This window comes from Capra hircus, chromosome 29 (assembly GCF_001704415.2).
Source record: "Capra hircus breed San Clemente chromosome 29, ASM170441v1, whole genome shotgun sequence".
In the NCBI taxonomy this organism is placed as follows: Eukaryota; Metazoa; Chordata; class Mammalia; order Artiodactyla; family Bovidae; genus Capra; species Capra hircus.
The window spans coordinates 27,596,240-27,618,478 of NC_030836.1; the positions used below are offsets into that span (position 1 = coordinate 27,596,240).

At 43.0% G+C, this 22,239-nt stretch overlaps 1 protein-coding gene across 4 annotated transcripts in view; it reads right to left on the bottom strand.

Annotated features, from left to right (window-relative positions):
* Positions 1–7,645, bottom strand: part of MSANTD2 (Myb/SANT DNA binding domain containing 2) — a 30,295-nt gene extending 22,650 nt beyond the window's left edge. For 2 of the 4 annotated variants that reach the window (XR_001917492.1, XM_018043241.1), the window contains exon 1: positions 6,856–7,645. Coding sequence is in view for 3 of the 4 variants with exons in the window: in XM_018043241.1 (XP_017898730.1) it covers positions 6,856–7,620 (765 nt within the window). In the remaining variant the exon portion in view is untranslated. The remainder of the gene's footprint in view (positions 1–6,855) is intronic. The other 2 variants (XM_018043239.1, XM_018043238.1) reach the window with 1 other exon arrangement.

Here is a 22,239-nt window from a genome sequence, read left to right on the forward strand (position 1 = left end):
GACAAACGAGAATGTGGCTGGGGTAGAGGAAAGATGAGGGACAGACGGACTGGGGGGCAAGGGGCGGCAATGCTGAAAAGCCCTGTGGTGGGGGGCGGGGGAAGGAAGATGTGGGGAGGGGGCTGAAGAAAGAGGCCTGCCAGGTGCAGACAGGCGCTGAAGACCATGCCACTCAAGAGACACTGGGGCTGGAGGATCTGGGTTCAGGTAGAAAAGAACAAACCAGACTGTGTTGCACAGGTAAGTGTAGCGTCACCATGTGAGTTAATTAAGTTAGGTTTGCAAAGCACTTGGAGCAGCGCATGACACACCGCAAATGCAATGTGAGCACTGCTGCTCTGTGAAATCCGCTTTGGCTTCACATACACCGGCATCTACTTATGCACATGAGTGTGTCATGCGAGTGCCAGGCCACAGGGTAAAATACATTTCTTCCTGGATGTTCAAGAAGATGCATGGCTTTGGTCTTCTTTCTAGTGTATGAATTAAGGAATGAGATATGTAATGGATGTAACTGCAATTCAAACTATGAAAAAGTTACTTATGGAAACAGAAAGTCCTAGAACTGGTACATCTGCTGTTTTCCCAAAACCAGTGACTCCACCCTTTGACCTGACCCTGGATGACAGCCCCACCAGTCGCGTGTGGTGTCTAGGGCATACCCTCATGCACTACAGCAAACGGTTCTCCAACTGAAAGGCATGACTTTTAAACAGGCTATGGCACCAGGAGCTTAATGTCCACACAATCCATAGACCATGCTCACAATACTGGAGGTGGTGCTCTAGCATCCTGACTCCTGCTTCCCTGGAAAGGAGACTCTGACGGTAAACGATACACTGCTGTATGTCAAGGGCCTCCCACAGAAAGCCCTCACGTATCTGTTGATGAATAATGGGGAAAAAAAAGTCCTTATTTCAGACCTTAGTATTTAAAGAAACCCTGTGATGCATCTGTCAGATGAGTGTGATGAAAGGCAATGGGTAAGATTTCCAAGTCCTCCCCAGATGCCTGGCCTTTAGCCAAGAGTTAAGTTTCAATCTCTCGTGGCTCCTCCAGGCAGTGGAATTCCAAGGGCCTGGGAGCTCTATATCAGCCAAGAAAGAAACAGAAAAGATGCTCAAAGTTCTAAATTAGGGGTCTTTAACTGTAGTGCCTATATGCTTCTTTAATGACTGATCAAGGCACCTTAAACCTTAGAGACCCTGTCATTCACAGTCTTGTATATATTTTTTAGGCACGAAGCTTGGCTACTGAATTTAGAATAGTCAAAGGAATATAGGTTAATCATATTGTTTATTTTAAGTGTAAGTGGAATATTGTGGGATCATCAACATTGATATATTTGATAAAACCTATAGATAAGAATTTGGGGTGACTCTTTCAGATTCAGAGCACATTATTCAGTAAGTTTTACATCAATCTCATCTTACTCATATTAGATTTAATACGTCCTATATCCTGTTCAATTCAGTTCAGTTGCTTAGTCGTGTCCGACTCTTTGCGACCCCATGAATCGCAGCACGCCAAGCCTCCCTGTCCATCACCAACTCCCGGAGTTCACTCAGACTCACATCCATCGAGTCAGTGATGCCATCCAGCCATCTCATCCTTTGTCGTCCCCTTCTCCTCCTGCCCACAATATCCTGTTAATGCCCCATAAATTTTAAAACATATGATGAAAAAATATTAATGTCAGCTTTCAAACATTCAAGAGAGCGGCATGGATTTCAAAACTCTTTTGGCAGTACACAGCAAAAAAAGTCTGAACACTATAATTCCAAAGCTGTTCTGGTCAATATAATAGCCACTAAATTAACTTATTTTTTAAGTTAATTTTATAGTTGCTTTACAATGTTGTATTAGTAATATAAATAAATTAAACGAGATTAAAACTCCAGTGGCACAGCCACACTGGCCACTTTTCCAGTGTTCAATTACTGCCTGTGGCCAGCAGCTACTGCACAGTCTGCTAGACAGTGTAGGCATGTTTTGCCCCAGTCAACTGAGAGTATACTACCTTATTCCCTACAGGAAAAGCTCCTCTCCCTATAATGGCGAACCATATCTCTTGACTTGTCAAGGTTCCTCCTACTCAGGGGTAAAGCAACAGGGAGGGCACGAAGAAAGAACTTCCAACACGACTCCCGCCCCCTCAGAGGTCTGAGGGTGTAGCCAAGACAGTCCTTTCATAAAATAAAGCCTTCTTTAATATTCTGAATAACAACTTTTTACCTATATTGTTCACTACGGTAGCCACTAGCCACATGTTGCTATTTATAATTTAAAATGTAATTAATTAAAATGAAACATAATTAAAAATTCAGTTCCTCAAGCACACTAACCACATTCAAAAGCCTAACAGCCTTTGGCTAGTGGCTCTTGCCCTGAACTGCAGCAGATACAGAACACTTCCATCATTACAGAAAGTTTTATTGAACAGCACTGCTTTATACTATGGGTTTCCTCTCTGTTTTTTTCCTTTTTTTTACATATCCTCTTAATGAAGGATCCAGAATATTTCACTCCACTTTCCAGAAGACTTCCCAAAATGCCAGGAAATAAACTCAGGTGCCTATTCACGCACAGTTTTAAGGTGTGCTTACTAGTCCTTACCTCCAAAACCAAAAGCCTAAATATATGTGTGTATGGCTGGGAGTCTACTCTTTCAGTATATATATCAAATCTCCATCAGATTCAAAAGCAGACAAAAAAACTGGAACACATAAGTTTTCTGGCAGCAGTGGCTTGGGAACAAAAGAAATGGAAGGAGATAAATCTGACTAAATCTTTCGTATGAACACTTTTGAGTGGCAGACCATATTTCTGAAAAATCTTTCAATGATAATGCAGAAAGTCTAGTGCGCTAACATCAGAAAAGTCCTTCGAGATAGGCAGAGTCTTAAAATGTTCATACAGGGACAACAGTATTTGTGGGCTCCGAGTTATCTTTGTCCTATTTGTTCTCACAGGACAGATAATGACAAGTCTTGATAGTTACAATGAAAGATCAAATATACCACACTGTGATTTGTCTGCTAAAGTACCATATTTGTTCCAAAGATTATGATGAATTACTGAAGAATATAGATCAAGACAATGTCCCTAAAAAGTCAATCATCTTGCTTGTTAGGCAGAAGACTCCCCACCACTTATAAGTTTATCTGATAAACAATCAGCATTGACAGAGCAAAGACAAGTTCTTTAGGTCATATGATCACCTTGCATTTCATCTTCAGGCAGAGCCAGAGTAAAGCATCTGTTTAAGAGACAAAAAGCCAACTCTCAAGAGCCAAAGTTTTGGAGAACACCTGAAAATATGGGACTTGAGAATGAGTTCTGCAGGGCATCGGATTAACTGACTTAAGTGTGAATCCGGCATCTGGCTCTGAATTCCAAGTCTAGATAGGTCTCTCAACTACTATAGTATGGGCTGTGCTGAGCCCTCTTCCTCGCATGAAGTCAGTCATCACACTTATGGTCTGCTTTCGTCATCCGATACTAAGTACTGCACTGCATACCATCCCCTGTGTTGTCTGGTACAGCTTTTTAACTCTTAGGTGTGGGTATACAAACATTAACTACACTGTAAGTTAGCTCTTGGACTCTGTACTACAGTTCTTCTCTTCACCTAACACCAAGCAGACAGTAAACACGTAAGCATTTAGAAAATGGAGATATGACAACAAGGCTTATAGGAAAGGATAGTAAATCACCCATTTATTTATCTGACTCCAAAATTAGGCTGGAATTGTTAGCAGATTTATTTTCTTCTGGCAAACAAACAGAAAGCAACAAAACTTCAGAACCAAACAATACCAAACACGTGTAGCAAGCCAGTCTCAAACACACCCATTTTATCCAAAAAACTGAACAAATACCAGTAACAGGACATGTCAGACTTTGCAGCAATTAAAAAAAAAATGTTTATATCTGACTTTAAGTTAAAAACCTGTGCACTTAGAAATACACATATTCGCTTGGATAGTATTTAAAAATAGTCCTTTGGTAGCAAAATCTAAGAGTCATCATATGACAAGTTTGTTACATCAATATATTGAAACTATGATTCTGGGAAAGTTTCAGGGAAAAACTGAAGTTACTATATATCATCCTTCCTTTCAAACTTAGAAGAAATTATTTACTTCATAGCTGAATCTTGATAGATATTTAAATAAATACATTGGACTAGAAATGTAACTGATGCACACGGTGCTCCTTCCCCGGGAGCCTCTGACATGAGTTCACACTTAAATGAGCTGCATTATTCTGGATAAGATATACCTCCATGTCCATACCTCACTGCACTACTTTGTTTCTATTTTGCAAATTCCAAAGCAAAAAGGACTGTCGAATTTCTTTTTGTAGTTCTCATTAACAGAATCAAGTGAAAGAGATTTCTGAATTACTTGTTCTAAATCAGCATTTCTGAAACTGGGATTGAAAGATTTGTTTCAGTGGTTTGCGATGGTTCCCTGGGAATTTCCTAAGGTTGCCTTTTGATTTTCACAAACAGAATCTGGAGTACTTGGAGATCCACCTCATAATTGTGTAAGGCTATGATTTCAGTGACCACGTGTGCATCTATATTTAAGATTACATTCATCTTAAGTCTCCAAGAGGGACAGAGTTTAGTTTTTAAGGAAGTATTTCTCAAATTGGGTTTCAAAGTCTATGTTTTGGGGTTAAAATCTGGACACTGCTCTAGATTTTTATGCTTTCCAACATTCTCCTTCAAGGCTTTGTTTACTTGGTGAATTTAATAAATATGTATCCAGTGCCTACTTATGTCCTAGGCACTGGAAATACTGTTGGGAATAAGAGATCAGAACTCGTCTTTATGGAGCTTATAATCCCAATAGGAAAGACCAATGCTGTTAATGAAGAAGTCTGGTTCCTTGGTTGAAATCACACTTAAGGAATTGTTTATGTAAAAAAGAAAACAAAAAACAGTGATCTGGTCACCCCATCAACTGCTACTGTGGATTAGAGTACATCAACATCCATATAGTCTCCAAATAGTCTAAGAACTTGAGGTCAATCTGATCTTATCTGCTTGGAGACAGAGAAAATGATCCTCTTGAAAATTCTTCAGAGAAGCCCAGTTTCCTTTCTTTGCTTTAGGTTATGCTTCTCATAACTGGACAAAGATGCAACCCAACTAGAGATTTCCTGGCTTTTTGAGAAACAATTTTATAATCAGTGAGATTCATAAGCAGCTTTGGATAACACCCTTTGTCCTTCTGATTGGGAAATTTCTATGGACAAATAAAAAATCGATAAAGCTAAAACAATTACAAAAGCCTAAAGGGTACTGCTAAACTCAAAAAAGTTTACAGCACAATGCAAAAACTCCCCAGAACTTAACCTTAACAACCTTGAATAGAACAAGGAATGAGATTCAGAGAACAGTGGCTACTATTCGCTACTATTTATCCTATCTATAAACTATTTACTTTCATGACATCCTTGTTTAAAACAGAGAGGGAGGGGGACCCAAAGATAACATGTTATCAAGTAAACCAATCTAATTTTCTAATTGAGAAATGGGTGTCAGATTTCCTAAAAATAGGAGGTTTGAAATATCTTGGTTTCTGGACCAAATTTTCTAAGCCACAATGTCCTCAAATGAACACTTGAGACAAGATCTCTGGAATTTTGGAGCCATATCCTTCTCCAGTGTGAGTATGACAGTTCCTACTGGATTTTTACCCCACCCTGGAGTTCCAAAAAAGTGTTAGCCCTGCCAGAAACGAAGCACACTGATACTATAACTCTGAACAAGTAGTAGTTCCGTGAACTAGGGGGAAAGTCTTCTACCAGAATCTTTTAGCAGACCCTGTGAGAAGGACACCAACCAACTTACCTAAAAAAACAACTCCGTATCTGCCAATACTACAAATCTGAACTCCCAGATTAAAAGTCAGCAGGAACAGAAAACAGTAACCCGACTGGAGGTAACATTTCTAGCCCAAATTAAGTCTCTGTACTGAACCTTCAGGTACACAAGGATGGCCAGACGCACAGTGAGAGCCTCACTTGTCACCACATCCGGCACAACAGCTAAAGCAGGGGAACACATGCTTTCAAGAAGGAGCTTCGTCAGAAACACTGCAGGGCCTCAAGCCAACCTAACTCTGGAGACATCACACTCAAATTTCGGACCAACTATCAGCCAGGCTAACTTCAACTGTGTCCTAACTCCACAAAAGCAATACGGTATCTGGCTACAACCGAGCCTTCCCAATTCTCCAAAGCATCTCAACTCTTGATAGCTCTTCGAGTTAGAAGCAAGCTCAAGGCAGAAGCAAGACAACTGACACAAAGGCCATCGTCTGAAGGCGCCTTTCGTACGGCTCTGCCCCTGCCACTCACTTGAAAATTCCTAAACTGGGGGGTGAGGTGGTGGAGCTCAGCATCTCCCCCTCCTCCCCCGCTTCTATCCCTGCTCCATCCCGCCCCGGCCTGTAAGCCTCTGCCTGGGAGCCCCCAGGCCTGGAACAAAGCGAGGGGCCCCGGCGGTGGGGGCGAGAGGCGCCGGCTGCACGGGACCGTCGCCGGGAGCACAATGAGAAACTACCAACTTCAGAGCGCAAGAACATCCTCGATTGGCAAGAAAGAGGGGCGGCGGCAGGCACGCCCAACTTCAAACTCAGAAAACCTACGGGCTGGCGGCCATCTGGAAAAAAAGCCCCCCCCTTCCCAGGGAGAGAAGAAAAAAGGCGGAGGAGATGCGAATGGCCCACCGGGCCCCGGAGGGGAGCCCTGCGCTCAGACCGGCCCCCGCCCCCGAGGCCCGCTTCCCCGCCTTCTCTCTGCCTCTGGTTTGCTGCCCCAGGCCGGGCGGCCGGTTACCTTGATGCGCTCCCGGCACTGGGACGGGGTCCGCTCGTAGCCCAGCTCGGCCAGGGCCCGGGACACGCGCTCGTACATGGCCGGCCCGGGGGCCTTGCTGCCGAACACCGTGCCGGCTCCCTCCAGCTGCTGGTACCGTGCCTCCACCAGCCGCTCGTTGCCCCACACTGCGATGAGCGCGTTCGTCTCTGCCGGCGTCCACGACATGCCCCGGCAGGCGGCGGCGGCGGCTGCCGCAGCCCCGCCACCACCGCCGCCACCAGGGGAGAAGGAGACCGAGGACGAGGCGGCGCTGCGGCCCCCCAGCCCCAGCCCGAGACCCCCGGACGCCGCTGCCCCCGAGCCCGCCGCACTGCCCGGCCCGAGCGGGGAGGCACCCCGAGGCGTAGAAGGGTCGGACAGCGATGGGTTTCCGTCGCTCAGGCCACCAGGAGAAGCCGGGGAGAGCACCTCCATCTTCGGGATTTTTAGCGGCGAGTTGGCGGGCAGCTCCGAGCCACAGGGCGCAGCCATCTTCCAAGCGGCCGCCGCTGCACCGCCCGGAAGTGACGCGCCCTCACATCCGGCCGCCCCGGACTCCGGGGCTGCCCTCGGGCCTGGCTTGCTGGCGGGCAGGCGGCTGCGGGTCCCGGCGCCCGCGTGGAGGCCGCCCGCAGCCCGCGGTCTTTCTCCGCGCACCCGGCCGCGGCGCGCGCTCCTCTCCCGGGGCGAGGGGCGGGAATGAGGCTCGCCGGAGCCCCGAGCGGAGGAGAAGGGTTGGGGCATGAGGGCGCCGGTGTGAGGAACAGATTGAAACCTTCCCACTTCCTTTCCAATCTCAGCCCCCGGGAGGAGGGGTGAGGCCCGCGAGGGGGCCCGGAGTTAAGGAGGACTTGACCATTTCGCTCGCTCGCGCTCCTCCCTCGGCTCTGCCGCTCCCCTCTTCGGAACTGGCCTCGGGGTACAGGGGCTGACGTCCCGGGCGGTGGCTGGGGAGCCCCGCGCCGGGCCCAGCCAGGAAGGCGCCGAGGATGCAGGGAGAGCATTCCTGGGGAAGACTTTAAAAAGCATCTGGGAACCAGGCTTGGTTTGTGCTATGTAGCTTTTCGAGACTCCCAAGCGCAGTATTTGAAGAGCAAGTCCTATTCCAGTTCTGATCTATTTTCCAGTTTGGACGGGGGTGATGGTTTGTAGAACAGTTAGACGTCTTAATTGCGCTTGCACGATCTGTCTACAGCGTAAATGAGTATGAACTCCCAGCCTCAGCAAAAAAGTTACTTTCCCATACCGCTCTCCATCCTCCCTAATTGGGAAGTTACATCGTTTTTCCCAGTTTTCATACTCTCCAGTGTAAGGCGACGAAAAAAAGACTGTCAATTATGACTGCTCTTGTGACCTCCAGTAATTAGTGGTAATCGTTCCATAAAGTGCTGCAGTTTAATGAACGTTAAACACCCCAAGTCCAATACATCGCTGTAAGCTATTTCAATATTCTTCAAAGCCAAACATCTAATCTTGGTTGCTAAACTTGAAGGCCCCAGCTGCTTGTTGTTGTTGTTTTTCAAATATAAATAAGCTATGAAATGTTTTTTCTTCTTTTAACGGCAAATATATCAGGTTTAAAAAAAAAAAAAAAGCTGAGGTCAGCTGCACTTTAAACTCAAAATCAGGGCTTCCCTTGTGGCTCAATGGTAAAGAATCCACCTGCCAGTACAGGAGAGGTGGGTTCAATCCCTGATGGGGGACGATCCCACATGCTGTGGAGCAACTAGGCCATCATGCCACTGTTACTGAAGCCAGGGCCTCTAGATCTTGTGTGCCACAAGAGAAGCCACCGGAATGAAAAGGCCACACGCGGCCAATTAGACTTCCTGGGATCCTGGCAACTAGAGAAAAGCTAGTACAGCAAGGAAGACCAAGCACAGTCAAGAATAAACTCAGAGCCACCCCAGAGAATGACATGGTTGTCATTGGAAAGCCAAAGGAATAAGCACCAGGGACAAAGTAGAGGAGATAGTTGTCTCTGTGCCATTTTAAAATGTCGCCATACTTTATAAGATAGGAATATGAATGAAGAAGCACAAATTCCAACATTTATGCTATCTCTTCCTTTTTTTCTAAGAAAAAGTTATAGTCTAGTAGATGTATAACCGATTTCCTTTGCTCTACACCTGAAACTAACAACACTGTGTTAGTTTCAACTGTCTTCAACTATCTTCCAATAAACTATTGAAATCAACTATCTTCCAATAAAAATTCAAAACTGGGGTGGGTGAGAGGGAGGCTCAAGAGGGAGGGGAGGTATGTATACTTCTGGCTGATTCCTGTTGTTATAGGACAGAAACCAACACGATGTAAAGCAATTATCCTCCAATTAAAAAATTCAAAGCAATAAATCTTTCACATCTTTTATATATATATATATATATATATATATATATATATATATACACATATATATATATATATAGTCTAGCACCAGAAAGCCTGGCTTTAAATTCCAGTTCTGTAAGCTCAACCAACTTATTTACCCAACCTTTCCGTGTCATGGTATCGTCAGCTGTGAAATGAGGATGACCTCACAGCATTGTCATGAGAGTAAATGCATTAACATAGATAAAACTCTTCCAACGGTTCCTGGTTCTCACAAGCATGTGTGAGCACTAGCAATCACATCACTTTGCTTGTACTCTAGTTAATCTAATCTTCCCCCTTCACTTTCTCTATACTTCTGGTTTTCAGTGTTCTCATTTCCAACTCTCTCACGGGCTCTAGTGGAATCTTAGACACCTATGAAAGCAAAACTCACTCTCATTTAGGCCAACAGTAATTTTTTTTAATGACAAGGTGTATAGTGTGTATGAAAGAGAGTGAGTGAAAGTTGCTCAGTCATGCCCGACTCTTTGCGACCGCATGGACTATACAGTCCACGGAATTCTCCAGGCCAGAATTCTGGAGTGGGTAGCTGTTCCCTTCTCCAGGGGATCTTCCCAACCTAGGGATCAAACCCAGGTCCCCCTCATTGCAGGCAGATTCTTCACCAGCTGAGCCACCAAGGAAGCCCTGTGAAAGAGAGAGATGTGCCTAAAATCATACATGAAATCAGAAACGCCACAGAGATAAAATCATTGCTTCTCCCACTCTTATTTTTCCACAAGCCTGAAAAAAAAAGTTGCCTCCTTCTATTGTTAATTCTGGATGATCCTCAAATCACTCTGACTCATGCAGGAAACCTTCCTAGATAAAGTGGGTTGACTGAGAAGTCTCCCTTCCCACTAACTTCTGTTTTAGACATTATTTCTATATATCCCCCCTTTATTCCCACACCCATCAGTCTATCCAATGAGAAAAGCTTGTATCAAAGATAAAACTTCCAGTAACATTTTGAAGGTAAAATGAAGTCAATAATGTAAAAGCTATTAATACGTATTCAATTCTATAGTGTAGAAGCCCTGCCATCTAGGCCACCAGGATCATGTGACCGTGGTGTTGGCTTCTAGGAGCTGTGTGATATACTTGTTCAAGACTTCATGGTTCAATCAGGACTTGTGGAATGGCTACTGCGTTTTGTGGATCTAGATGGTAGTCATAAGTAGATAAAACTTATTTGAGAGATAATGCATGAAATGCCTCAAAAATAAAATAATGTGCAAAAGAGTACAGGACAATACAAAGCTTTTGCCTGTAAGCAATCCACCAATCTCCTTTAACTGTATCACCCCTCATCCATTTCCTCCATAATCTGTGCCAACTGTTTTCCCAGCTTTTAAAAAATACTTGCTTCATCTATTTTTAATTATTTGTCCGTGCCGGGTCTTAGTTGCAGCATGTGAACTCTCGGGTGTGGCATGCAGCTTCTAGTTCCCTGACCAGGGATGAAACCCGGGCTAACACCTTTGGAGCTCGCAGTCTTAGCCACTGAACCACCAGGGAAATTCCTTCCCAGCTTTTCTATGAAGCCTTCCCTGATGTGTCAGACAGAAGTCCTCCATCTGATACCCATTCACACAGCTTAGCACTTCACATTAACGTTTTCTATTTCAGAAGCTTAGTTAATTCTGTTGCGTACTCTCACTGTGTTTTATGACTGTGTTTGTTGCTGTATTTTTTGCCCTTCATATTCCACATCAAGTCCTGTTACCTCTAATTCTAAACTATTTCCTATATCTGACTACTTCTCAACCCTCATCCAAGCCTCTTTCTTGTCATTCCTGGACAACTGGACTTCCTGCTTACATACTTGCATGCTTAAACAGTAGCCAGGGTGAACTTGGTATTATAAAACTTTTTTCTTGTGAAATACAATGTACATAAAGCATGCATCACAACTACTAAATGAATTTTTATAAAACAGATACGCCTGATGCTGGGAGGGATTGGGGGCAGGAGGAGAAGGGGATGACAGAGGATGAGATGGCTGGATGGCATCACCAACTCAATGGACATGAGTCTGAGTGAACTCCAGGAGTTGGTGATGGACAGGGAGGCCTGGCGTGCTGCAATTCATGGGGTTGCAAAGAGTCGGACACAACTGAGCAACTGAACTGAACTGATATGACCACACCCAAGACAGTAAAAATAAAATATAGCCAGCACTCTAGAAGCCCTATCCTACAACCCCTTCCCAATGTTAAACTCTATCTTCCTCATAAAAATAACCACTATGCAGGCTTGCCCTTCTTTACAGTTTTATCGAATGATTGAAAAAAATGAAAGTGTTAGTCGCTCAGTTGTGTCTGACTCTTTGCAACCCATGGACTTAGCCCACCAGGCTCCTCTGTCCATGGTTATGCATCGCTAAAAGTTTTCCCCAGTTTTGAATTTTTTGGAAATGAAATCACATGTATTCTGTGTCTGGCTTCTTTCATTCAATATTATGTTTTCAATTTAAGATTCATCTAGTCTGTATGAGGCTGCAGTTTATTCATTTTTGTTGCTGTAAAATACTCTGTTTTATGAATATATCACATTTTATTTATCCATCCTACTGCTGAGTCTTTGGGTTGTCTCTAAATTAGGATATTATGAATAATGCCGCTACAAACATTCTTGTACATGTCTCCCAGTGCATATGCGCAAGTATTTCTGCAGACTATATACCTCCCCCTCCCTTCTTTCCTTCTTTCTTTCCATGTGGATACATAATTACTCCAACTCCATTTACTGAGAGACCATCCTTTCCTTCTTTTATAATGCTATCTTTGACATAAATCAAGTGTCCATATGTGCATGAGTCTATTTCTGGGTTCTATTACATTGGTCTATTTATTTTTCTATCTGTCAATATCACACTGCCTTAATAGTGGATGACACTGGCTTTATGGTAAGTCTTATATCAAGGATAGAAAATCCCTCTTCCACTTCTCTTCCTCCTTCTTCAAGAGTGGCTTACTATTATTGATCCTTCACATTTCCATATACATTGTAAGAATTAGCTTGTCAAGTTCTACAGAAAAAAGCTGTGGATATTTTGATTGGCATTGCACAGAAACTATGGACCAATTGAAGAAAAACTGACATCTTTATAATAATTGGTCGTACAATCCTGGAAAATAGTAAATCCATTTATTCAGTCTCTAGGTTCTCTCAACAGAGGTTTGTAGTTTTCTGCATAAACGTCTTACATGTATTTTTGTTGGATTTATTTCTAGGTAGTTGGTATTTTTAAAACACTCTTGTAAATGGTATCACTTGAAACACTTCATTTGCTAATTGGTTTTGCTGTTATATAATAACGCAATTGATGCTTGCCTGTTGATTTTGCATCTTAGTAATCCTGACAGACTGACCTTTTAAAATTGCAAATCATTTCATATCATTCCCTTGTTAAAACCCACCAATGACTTCCTGTTGTAAAAATCTGACCCAAAATCTTTGCCATGAGTATGATGGTTTTAAAACATGCATGCATACTAAGTCGCTTCAGTTGTGTCCCAACTCTGTGCAACCCTATGAACCGTAGCCCACCAGGCTCCTCTGTCCATGGGATTCTCCAGGTAAAAATACTGGAGTGGGTTGCCATGTCCTCCTCCAGGGGATCTTCCCGACCCAGGAATTGAACCTGTGTCTCTTATGTCTCTGGCATTGGCAGGCATGTTCTTCGCCACTAGCACCACCTGGGAATCCCAGTTTTAAAACATATCCAGATATTATTTGATGTTCTTCCGATAAGAAGTTGAATTTTCGTTCCTTCCCCTTGGACTTGGGTGAATCTTTGTGACTACCTTGACAAACCAAATGTGGTGGGAGTGACATTATGTGACTTCAAGGCTAGGTTTGGAAATACCCTGAAGCTTTTGCCAGTTTCTGCTCTGAAAACCTTTAGCCACCAAGCAAAAAATTGGGCTACCCTAAGTCGAAAGAGAGAGAGAGCCAAGGAACTAGAAATGTTCTATCCTTTAGTTATTTGTCTAAGTAGCCCAGGCTCTAAATAGGGGGATGAGGAATCTTTGAGATGACTCCAGTCCCACCCATCACCTGATTGCAACCACACAAGAGACCTGTAGCAAAAGTCACTTAGCTGACCTCAAGCACCCCTAGATTCATGAGTAAAGTTCATGATTGTTGTTGTTCTATGTTATGCAGCAGTTGGTAGCTGGAACACTGATCTACAAGACTCTTTTCCTCTAAGCTCAAGACCCTGTTGCTGGGAAAGATTGACAGTAGGAGGAGAAGGGGACGACAGAGAATGAGATGGTTGGATGGTATCACTGACTCAATAGACAAGACTTTAAGCAAGCTCCAGGAAATGGTGAAGAACAGGAAAGCCTGGCGTGCTGCAGTCCACGGGATCGCAAAGAGTCGGACACAACGGAGCGACTGAACAACAGTCTACCTGCGGCTCCAACTTTGTCTCCCATCTCAAATACACTCCAGCCGCACTGCCCTTGTGTTTGCCCTATAAAATAAGCCAAGCTTATTTCTGTTTGGACTTGTCATATCTCCTTATCGTAGAACACACTCTTAGCTCTTCAAGTAACAGCCTGTTTCTCATAAGTCGTCTCCTCAAATGTAGCCTCCCCCGAGAAACCTTTCCTGCGTCTCTATCACATTACCATCTTATTTTATCAACACACATTTTCTGAAATCATTTATTTATGCAAATTCACTCTTCTTTCATATATTTACTGTCACCCTGGTCTGGAATGTAGGCTGTTTGAAACCAAGGATTTTGTCCATTTTGTTCCCTCCTACTGGATCCAGCACTTAAAAGAGTCCAGGCAAGCTTTCATAGTCAACCAAGATGAGCAGCAGGAACCAGATACACCCTCTTCCTTCAAATCACTAGAAAACCAGACAAAAGGTATGAAACAAGGGCTCTCGAGACAAAAGACATCAAAAAACAAATGACAGTGAACCCGGGAGATGGGAAACAAACAAGGTGACTGTGGGGATGGTTTCACAGGCACGTGCATTCGTTGGGTGCGTGTGCCTAGCCACTCAGTCGTATACGACTCTTTGTAGCCCCACGGACTGTAAGCCACCAGGCTCCTCTGTCCGTGGAATTTTCCAGGCAAGGATACTGGAGCATGCATATGTCAGTGATTATCGAATTGTTCACTTAATTGTGCACAGTTCATTGTATGTTGATTATATCTCAGTAAAGTTGTTATGAAAATATAGTTCCAGAAAAATGATAGATATTTACTGAGTGACTGTTGGTTTTCTCAGACTGTGATTTCTCAGTGGTTAGGGATTTTTTTTTAATTAATTTTTATTGGAGTAGAGTTGCTTTACAGAGTGGTGTTAGTTTCTACTGTTCAGCAAAGCAAAAATCAGTCATACTTGTACATATGTCCCCTCTCTTTTGGACTCCCTTAGCATTCAGGTCATCACAGAGAATTAAGTGGAGTTCCTTGTGCTATACAGTATCTTCTCATTGGTTATCTATTTTATACCCAGTATCAATAATGTACAGGTGTCAATCCCAAGCTCCCAGTTCTTCCCACCCCCTTCCCCCCTTAGTGTCCATACATTTGTTCTCTGTGTCTCTGTCTCTGCTTCTGCTCTGCAAATAGGATCATCTATACCATTTTTCTGATTCCACATACAGGCGTTAATATACGATGTTTGCTTTTCTCTTTCTGACTTACTTCACTCTGTATGATACTCTAGGTCCATCCATGCCTCTAGGAATAACTCAGTTTCCTTTCTCTTAACGGCTGAGTGATATTCCGTTGCGTGGATGCACCACGTCTTCCTTACCCATTCCACTGTTGATGGACATCTAGGTTGCTTCCATGTCCTGGCTGTTGTAAACAGAGCTGCCAGGAACCTTGGAGTGCATGTATCTATGCCAAGGAGTGGGGTTGCTGGGTCATATGGCAGTTCTATTTTTAGTTTTTAAGGACCCGCCGTACTGTTCTCCATAATGGCTCTATCAACTTACATTCTTAGAAACAGTGTATAATGGTTCCCGTTTCTCCACACCCTCTCCGGCACTTATTGTTTGTAGATTTTTGATGATGGCCATTCTGTCTCGTGTGAGGTGATAACTCATAATAGTTTTGATTTGCATTTCTCTAATAATTAGCGATGTTGAGCGTCTACTCATGTGTTTCTTGGGCATTTGCATGTCTTCTTTGGAGAAATATCTATTTAGGTCTTCTGCCATTTTTTGACTGGGTTCTTCACTTTTTTGATATTGAGCTTCATGAGCTGCTTATATGTTTTGGAGATTAATCCTTTGTTAGTTGCTTTCTTTGCAATTATTTTCTCCCATTCTGCATTTTGTTTATGGTTTCCTTTACTGTTCAAAAGTTTTTAAGCTTAATTAGGTCCCAAGGCTATGGTTTTTCCAGTGGTCATGTATGAATGTGAGAGTTGGACTGTAAAGAAAGCTGAGCACCGAAGAATTGATGCTTTTGAACTGTGGTGTTGGAGAAGACTCTTGAGAGTCCCTTGGACTGCAAGGAGATCCAACCAGTCCATCCTAAAGGAGATCAGTCCTGGATGTTCATTGAAAGGACTGATGCTAAAGCTGAAACTCCAATACTTTGGCTACCTCATGCGAAGAGTTGACTCACTGTAAAAGACCCTCATGCTGGGAGTGATTGGGGGCAGGAGGAGAAAAGGACGACAGAGGATGAGATGGCTGGATGGCATCACCAACTCGATGGACATGAGTTTGGGTAAACTCCAGGAGTTGGTGATGGACAGGGAGGCCTGGCATGCTGCAATTCATGAGGTTGCAGAGAGCCGGACATGACTGAGCAACTGAACTGAACTGAACTGAGGTCCCATTTGCTTATTTTTTGTGTTCATTTTCATTACTCTAGGAGGTAGGTCAAAAAAGGATCTTCCTGTGATTTATGTCAAAGAATGTTCTACCTGTATTTTCCTCTAAGAGTTTTAGAGTGTTTGGCCTTACATTCAGGTATTTAATCCATTTTTATTTTATTTTTGTGTATGGTGTTAGGTTATGTTCTAATTTCATTCTTTTACATATAATTGTCTAATTTTCCCAGCACCACAGTGATTAGGGATTCATTCTTCTATACATGTTTAGTAATAACCAGCAAAGTACCATGTTGAATACCAAGTAATCAAATGATGCTTTATAAATATTATCATGGCACATTTATTACATACCCATTATATTAATGTCATTTAAGTGGGACTAAAGATGTTTTGCTTAACAAAATGTTTAATTATCAAAGAAATACAAATTAAAGGCATAAAATACTAGTTTTAACTTTTTAATTTTCAAATAGTTTTAAATGGTAGCATAAGTATGAGTTATTTTTGTATCCAGAAGGAAAAAGAAAGCTATTTCAAATTCTGAAGCATTTTGTGATACCTCCTTAAGAGCCTGGGGAAATAGATGCTTTCTCTGTACTGCTGATAAGCATGTACACTGGGAGAAATTTTCTGTTGGGCAATTGTAATAAATATGTACTTTCCTGGTGATTCAGTGGTTAAAACTCCTGCTTCCAATGCAAGGGGGGCCTGAGTTCCGTCCCTGATCAGGGAACCAAGATCCCACATACTGCATGGAGCAGCCAATAAATAAATGAATTACAAAAGCTTGAAAAAAGTAAGAACTCCTTAATCCAGCTAGCTATTCCACTTCGAGATATGCATAGTGAGAAAATAAGATTGTACACAAAGATTTAGTTACAAGATGGTCTGCCACTACTTGATGTGCAATACCAACAGTTAGAATGGATGTATAAGCCCAGCAGTAAGATACCGGCTACATGAACACTGCTATAATCATTCCATGAAATACTATCCTGACAAGAAAAGTACTGTAGTAAGTAAGTTAACTTAGAGAGATGTTCACAGTACATCTTGTTAATCAAGAGTAATAGGCTTTAGAAAATGAAATGACAAGCCAAAGGCTGAGAGGAAATATTTATAAATCTAATATTTAATAAAGGATTCATCTAAAATATACAATGATCACTTAAAACTTAACAAGAAAATAACCCAATTAAAAAATGGGCAAATGATCTGAATGGACACCTCACTACAGAAGATATATGAATGGAAATGCACATTAAAATATCCTTAATGTCATATATTTTGAGGAACTGCAAATTGAAACAATGACAACATACTTCCAGACACCTGCTAAAATAGTTGAAATCTAAAACACTGACAGTGCCAAATGCTGACAGGGTTATGGAGCAACAGGCACTTTGATTCATTTTTTGTGGGAATGCAAATTGATTAGCCACTTACAAAGCTAAACATGTTTTTGCTGCCTGGTCCAACAATGGTGCTTACGTCCACACAGAAACCTGCGTGCGTGCGTGCTTAGTCGCTCAGATATGAATGTTTGTAACAGCTTTACTTACAATTGCCAAAAACAGGAAGCAACCAGAATGTCCTTCAATAGGTTAATGGAAAAACAAACTGGTACATCCACACGATGGAATATTATTTAACAAATAAAGGAAATGAATTATCAAGCCATGAACAGGCACAGAGGAATGCATACTGCTAAGTGAGGAAAGCCAATCTAAAAAGCTGCATACAGTGTGACTCCAACTATATGATGTTTTGGAAAAGTCAAAACTATGGAGACAGTAAAAAAAGGATCAGTGGTAGCCAGGTGGGGCAGGAAGGGAGGGAGGGATGAATGGGTGGAGCATGGCAGATTTTTAGGGCTCTGAACCTATTCTCTGTGATACTGACATACACACAAGGATACATGGTGTTATACATTTGTCAAAACCCATACAACTCTACAACGCAAAAAGTCAGTGCTAATGTAAACTACAGACATCAATGAATATTAATATTTCAGTAGTATTAGTTCCAAGTCACCATTATTTCTTGCCTAGATTGAAGAGCTGCTTAAGTTCTGCTCCCAACCAGTTGCCTCTCTGACCTCATCTCATATTGCCATTCCCTAGACAGTCACATTGGCCTTCTTGCTGTTTCTTGAATATATGAAGCATGCGGATGAGCTTCTTGGGTTGGCAATAATCTGCATATTACCATACACTGATGCCAGGAGGGAAACACATTCTTGAGGACACACAACTTCACATTTGGAACCCGCTCCATTCTACATTCGGCCATATGTATCTCTTCCCTTGGCTGGTTCTAATTTGTATCCTTTTATTATAACAAAACTATAACCATGAGTCCTGAGTTCTCTGAGTCATTTTAACAAAGGATGGAACCTGAAGGTGGTCATAGGCGCTTCCTAATTTGTAGCCAGCTGGTCTGAAGTGAGGGTGGCCCTAGGAATCTCTGAACTTGCAGTTGGTGCCTCAAATCTCAGACAGGGGGTCTGCACTCTTAACCTTGGTTGGCTGTAATGGTGGCATTAGAAGAGGTCAGGCAACAACATCTAGTATCTTAGGTTGTGAGAAATAGTGGTGTCCCTCAGGCAGTGATAGTTTAGAACTACTGAGTTTCTACAGCCCGCATTAGATCCTGAGTGGTCCCTAGTACCTTTAGGTGAACATCTTAACACCATATATTTGTAAAATTTACGTTTGCAAATTGCAATTTTGAGTTTCTAGACAGGTAACATCATCCTCCTTTTACAAGCAAAGAAACGGAAGTGAAGGGGGGACGCTTGTCCAAGGTCACTGGACTCAAACACACATGTTCTACTTCAATGTAGAACTCTTTAAGGCATTTCTATTTTCATCCACTAGTCTGCATGCTTTGCTTCAGATGTGTCTGACTCTTTGCAGCCTTATGGACTGTAGCCCGCCACGCTCCTCTGCCCATGGGATTCTCCGGGCAAGAATACTGGAGTTCCCTGCCCTCCTCCAAGGAATCTTCCTGATCCAAGGACAGAACACACATTTCTTCTGTCTCCTGCACTGGCAGGTGGGTTCTTTACCACTAGGGCCACCTGGCAAGCCCAGTGCAGAACTCTTTATAGCAGTGTTCATGAAGTACATTATAACACATAACGCACATGAAGTACATTATAGCACAGTGTTCAAGAAGTCAATTATAACACATAAACACACATATCTTCATGATCACTTCTCCCTAAGCCTCCAGTAGGAAATTGAAGGCAATTAGGTCCCTCCAAACTTAGGATTCTCTTCCACCTATGTGACTTTCTCTTTTGGGAACAGTGAAATTTGGGGAAGAATATCTAGAAACCCAGGTCTTCTCCAGTTAGAGAACCACATATTCCCTTAGAGCTCATCATGCTGCTGCTAAGTCGCTTCAGTTGTGTCCGACTCTGTGCGACCCCATAGATGGCAGCCTACCAGGCTCCCCCGTCCCTGGGATTCTCCAGGCAAGAACACTGGAGTGGGTTGCCATTTCCTTATCCAATGCATGAAAGTGAAAAGTGAAAGTGAAGTTGCTCAGTCGTGTCTGACTCTTTGCTACTCCATGGACTGCAGCCTACCAGGCTCCTCCGTCCATGGGATTTTCCAGGCAAGAGCACTGGAGTGGGGTGCCATTGCCTTCTCCGAGAGCTCATCACGGTCTCATACTATTAGCTTTTCCCAGGGAGGAGAGAATGTGTTACCCTTAGAAAGACCAAAACCAGGCATGTAAGAAAACAGTTTAGAGACTCAAGAGAGCCTGTTCCATTGTATTTTACTACTAACATATGTGAATTCTTGAGTGCATTGAACAATGATAAGCCAAGCCTACAAACCAAATGGAAAATCCAAACGTAGCCAGTTTCAAGGAGGAAATGCAATTGGCTCTTAAGCAAATTTATACAATATTAATATGCAAATAGAAATTAAAACTACAAGAGGTCATTTAAAATTATTTATTTTTAATTTTTATTTTTGGTGGCACTGGGTCTTTCATTGCTGCGTGGGGGCTCTCTCTAGTTGCAGCAAGAGGGAACTACTCTCTGTTGTGGTTCACAGGTTTCTCATTACAGTGACTTCTCTTGTTGTAGAGCACAGGTTCCAGACTTTAGTAGTTGACGCCCATGGGCCTAGTTAGTCGGCGGCATGTGGAATCTTCTTGGGCCAGGGATTGAACCGGTGTCCCCTGCATCGGCAGGCACTATCCACTGTACTACCTCCAGGGAAGTCCAAAGATGTTATTTTTACCTGTTATAATGGCAGGGGAAAAAAAGTTGGATAATCCATTGTCTTGTGAAATCTGAGGAAACCTTATCTGGCATCCTTCTAGTTTGCTGGTGAAATTCAAAATTGGTATAACGTCTATGAAGGGTAGCTAGGCAATATTTCACAAATGCATACTTGCCTTTGACTCAGCAAGTTCACTCTTGGGAATGTATCCCAAAGCTGTATCCACATGTTAGTGTAATGATGTCTGCTGTATACCGAAAAACATTGTCACAATATTTTATAACTCTTTCCATTACTAGATGAGTCTGTTTCCCCCACTCCTTGAATCTGGAATGGCCCCACGGCTTGCTTGCAATAAAATGTAGCAGAAGTGTTCCAGAGCCTAACCTCAAGAGGCTTGTATCATCCACTCTAGTGCTCTTGGAATTCTGCCCTTGGACCAGTTGGTGGTTAGAAGCTGGAAAAATACCAAAGAGGCTGTTAGCAAAGCCTGGAGGGATGGTGAACAAACAGTTGTTGGAGGCTGAGAGAGCAGTGAGAAAAGTTATTAGAGGCTGGAGAAGGACAACACGTGTTAAGTGTGACGGAATAATTGGAGAAATGTTGCATGTGGCAACTTGGAAGATAGAAAATGTACCTAGTAAACTTTAAAACAGATGATAAGGAGATTTCCAGACAGAATGTTGAAAGTGCCATTTGGTCTCTTCTAACGGAGTCTGATAACATGCAGTAAGAGAGGGATGAGTGAGAGAAGGCATCGTGCAATTTGTAAGCAGAATCTGGAGGAGACAGAAGCACCAGGACTGGCTGGTTTGGCTGATAGAACTGACTTTTATTCCCAGGTCTCGCAGCTGGTAAATATTTCTCAGCATTGAAGTAATCCAAGGCCAAATATCAAATCAAGGGTATGGCTGGAAGGACCTCTGTGAAGACTACTGAATGATTTAAGATAAATGCCCTCTCATCGAGGGCTTCTGAGAATCCTAAGGATGTTTTCCCATAGCACCTCCAAATTATTACTCCAAAGACCTTGATTGTGTTGTACATATGACACGAAACATCACCAAATTCCCCTATATGTTTTTTTTAATTGTTTATTTTTGACCGCACTGCATCTTTGCTGCTGCATGAGGGCTTTGTCTAGATGTGGTGAGCAGGGACTGTGGCGATTGGGCTTCTGATTACAGTGGCTTCTCTTGTTGCAGAGCACGCACTCTAGGGTCCACAGGCTTCAGCAGTTTAGGCTTGCAGGCTTAGTTGCCCCATGGCATGTGGGATCCTAGTTCCCAGACGAGGGATTGAACCTGTGTCCCTTGCATTGGCAGGTGGGTTCTTAACCACTGGGCCAGCAGGGAAGTCCCAAGTTCCCCTATTTTGATAGCAGCGTGTTAATTGGATCACTTGAATACCAGCAGGGAGGAAATAAGCCCTAAAATGATTGGCAGGCCTGCCTTGTCAGTAAAGTTTCTAAGGTTCAGTTGTCTTGGGCATCCCTAAGAGGTCCACTCCAAGTTTAAGGACAAGTTCCTGCATCCTGCTCCTTATACCACGTGGCGGTGCAGTAATGGTAGGCTTCTTCCGATCTTGAAGACAACACGTACCACATTTGGAAGTACTGCTCCAATCCAGGTATTAGGTGACTTTGAAGACCACACATTATCAGGGGGGCCAGAGCGAGAGCAGACCTTCGGCAGGTTCTGAGAGCAGTTTAAGTGGCCTTGCTGCCTGGCCCTGTGACCAGTAGATTCCCTGGTGCTAGTGGTGTTAGTTGTAGTTGAACGCCATGTAGAGTCTTTTGCAAGCTCCCCTGGGAAAACTGTAGTGTAGACCTCCAGGGTTCTGCTGCATGGCTCTGCTGCAACAGTTAATGCTCCTGAAAGCAGATCTTAACTGATGATGAGAAGTCAGTAAATAAACAAAC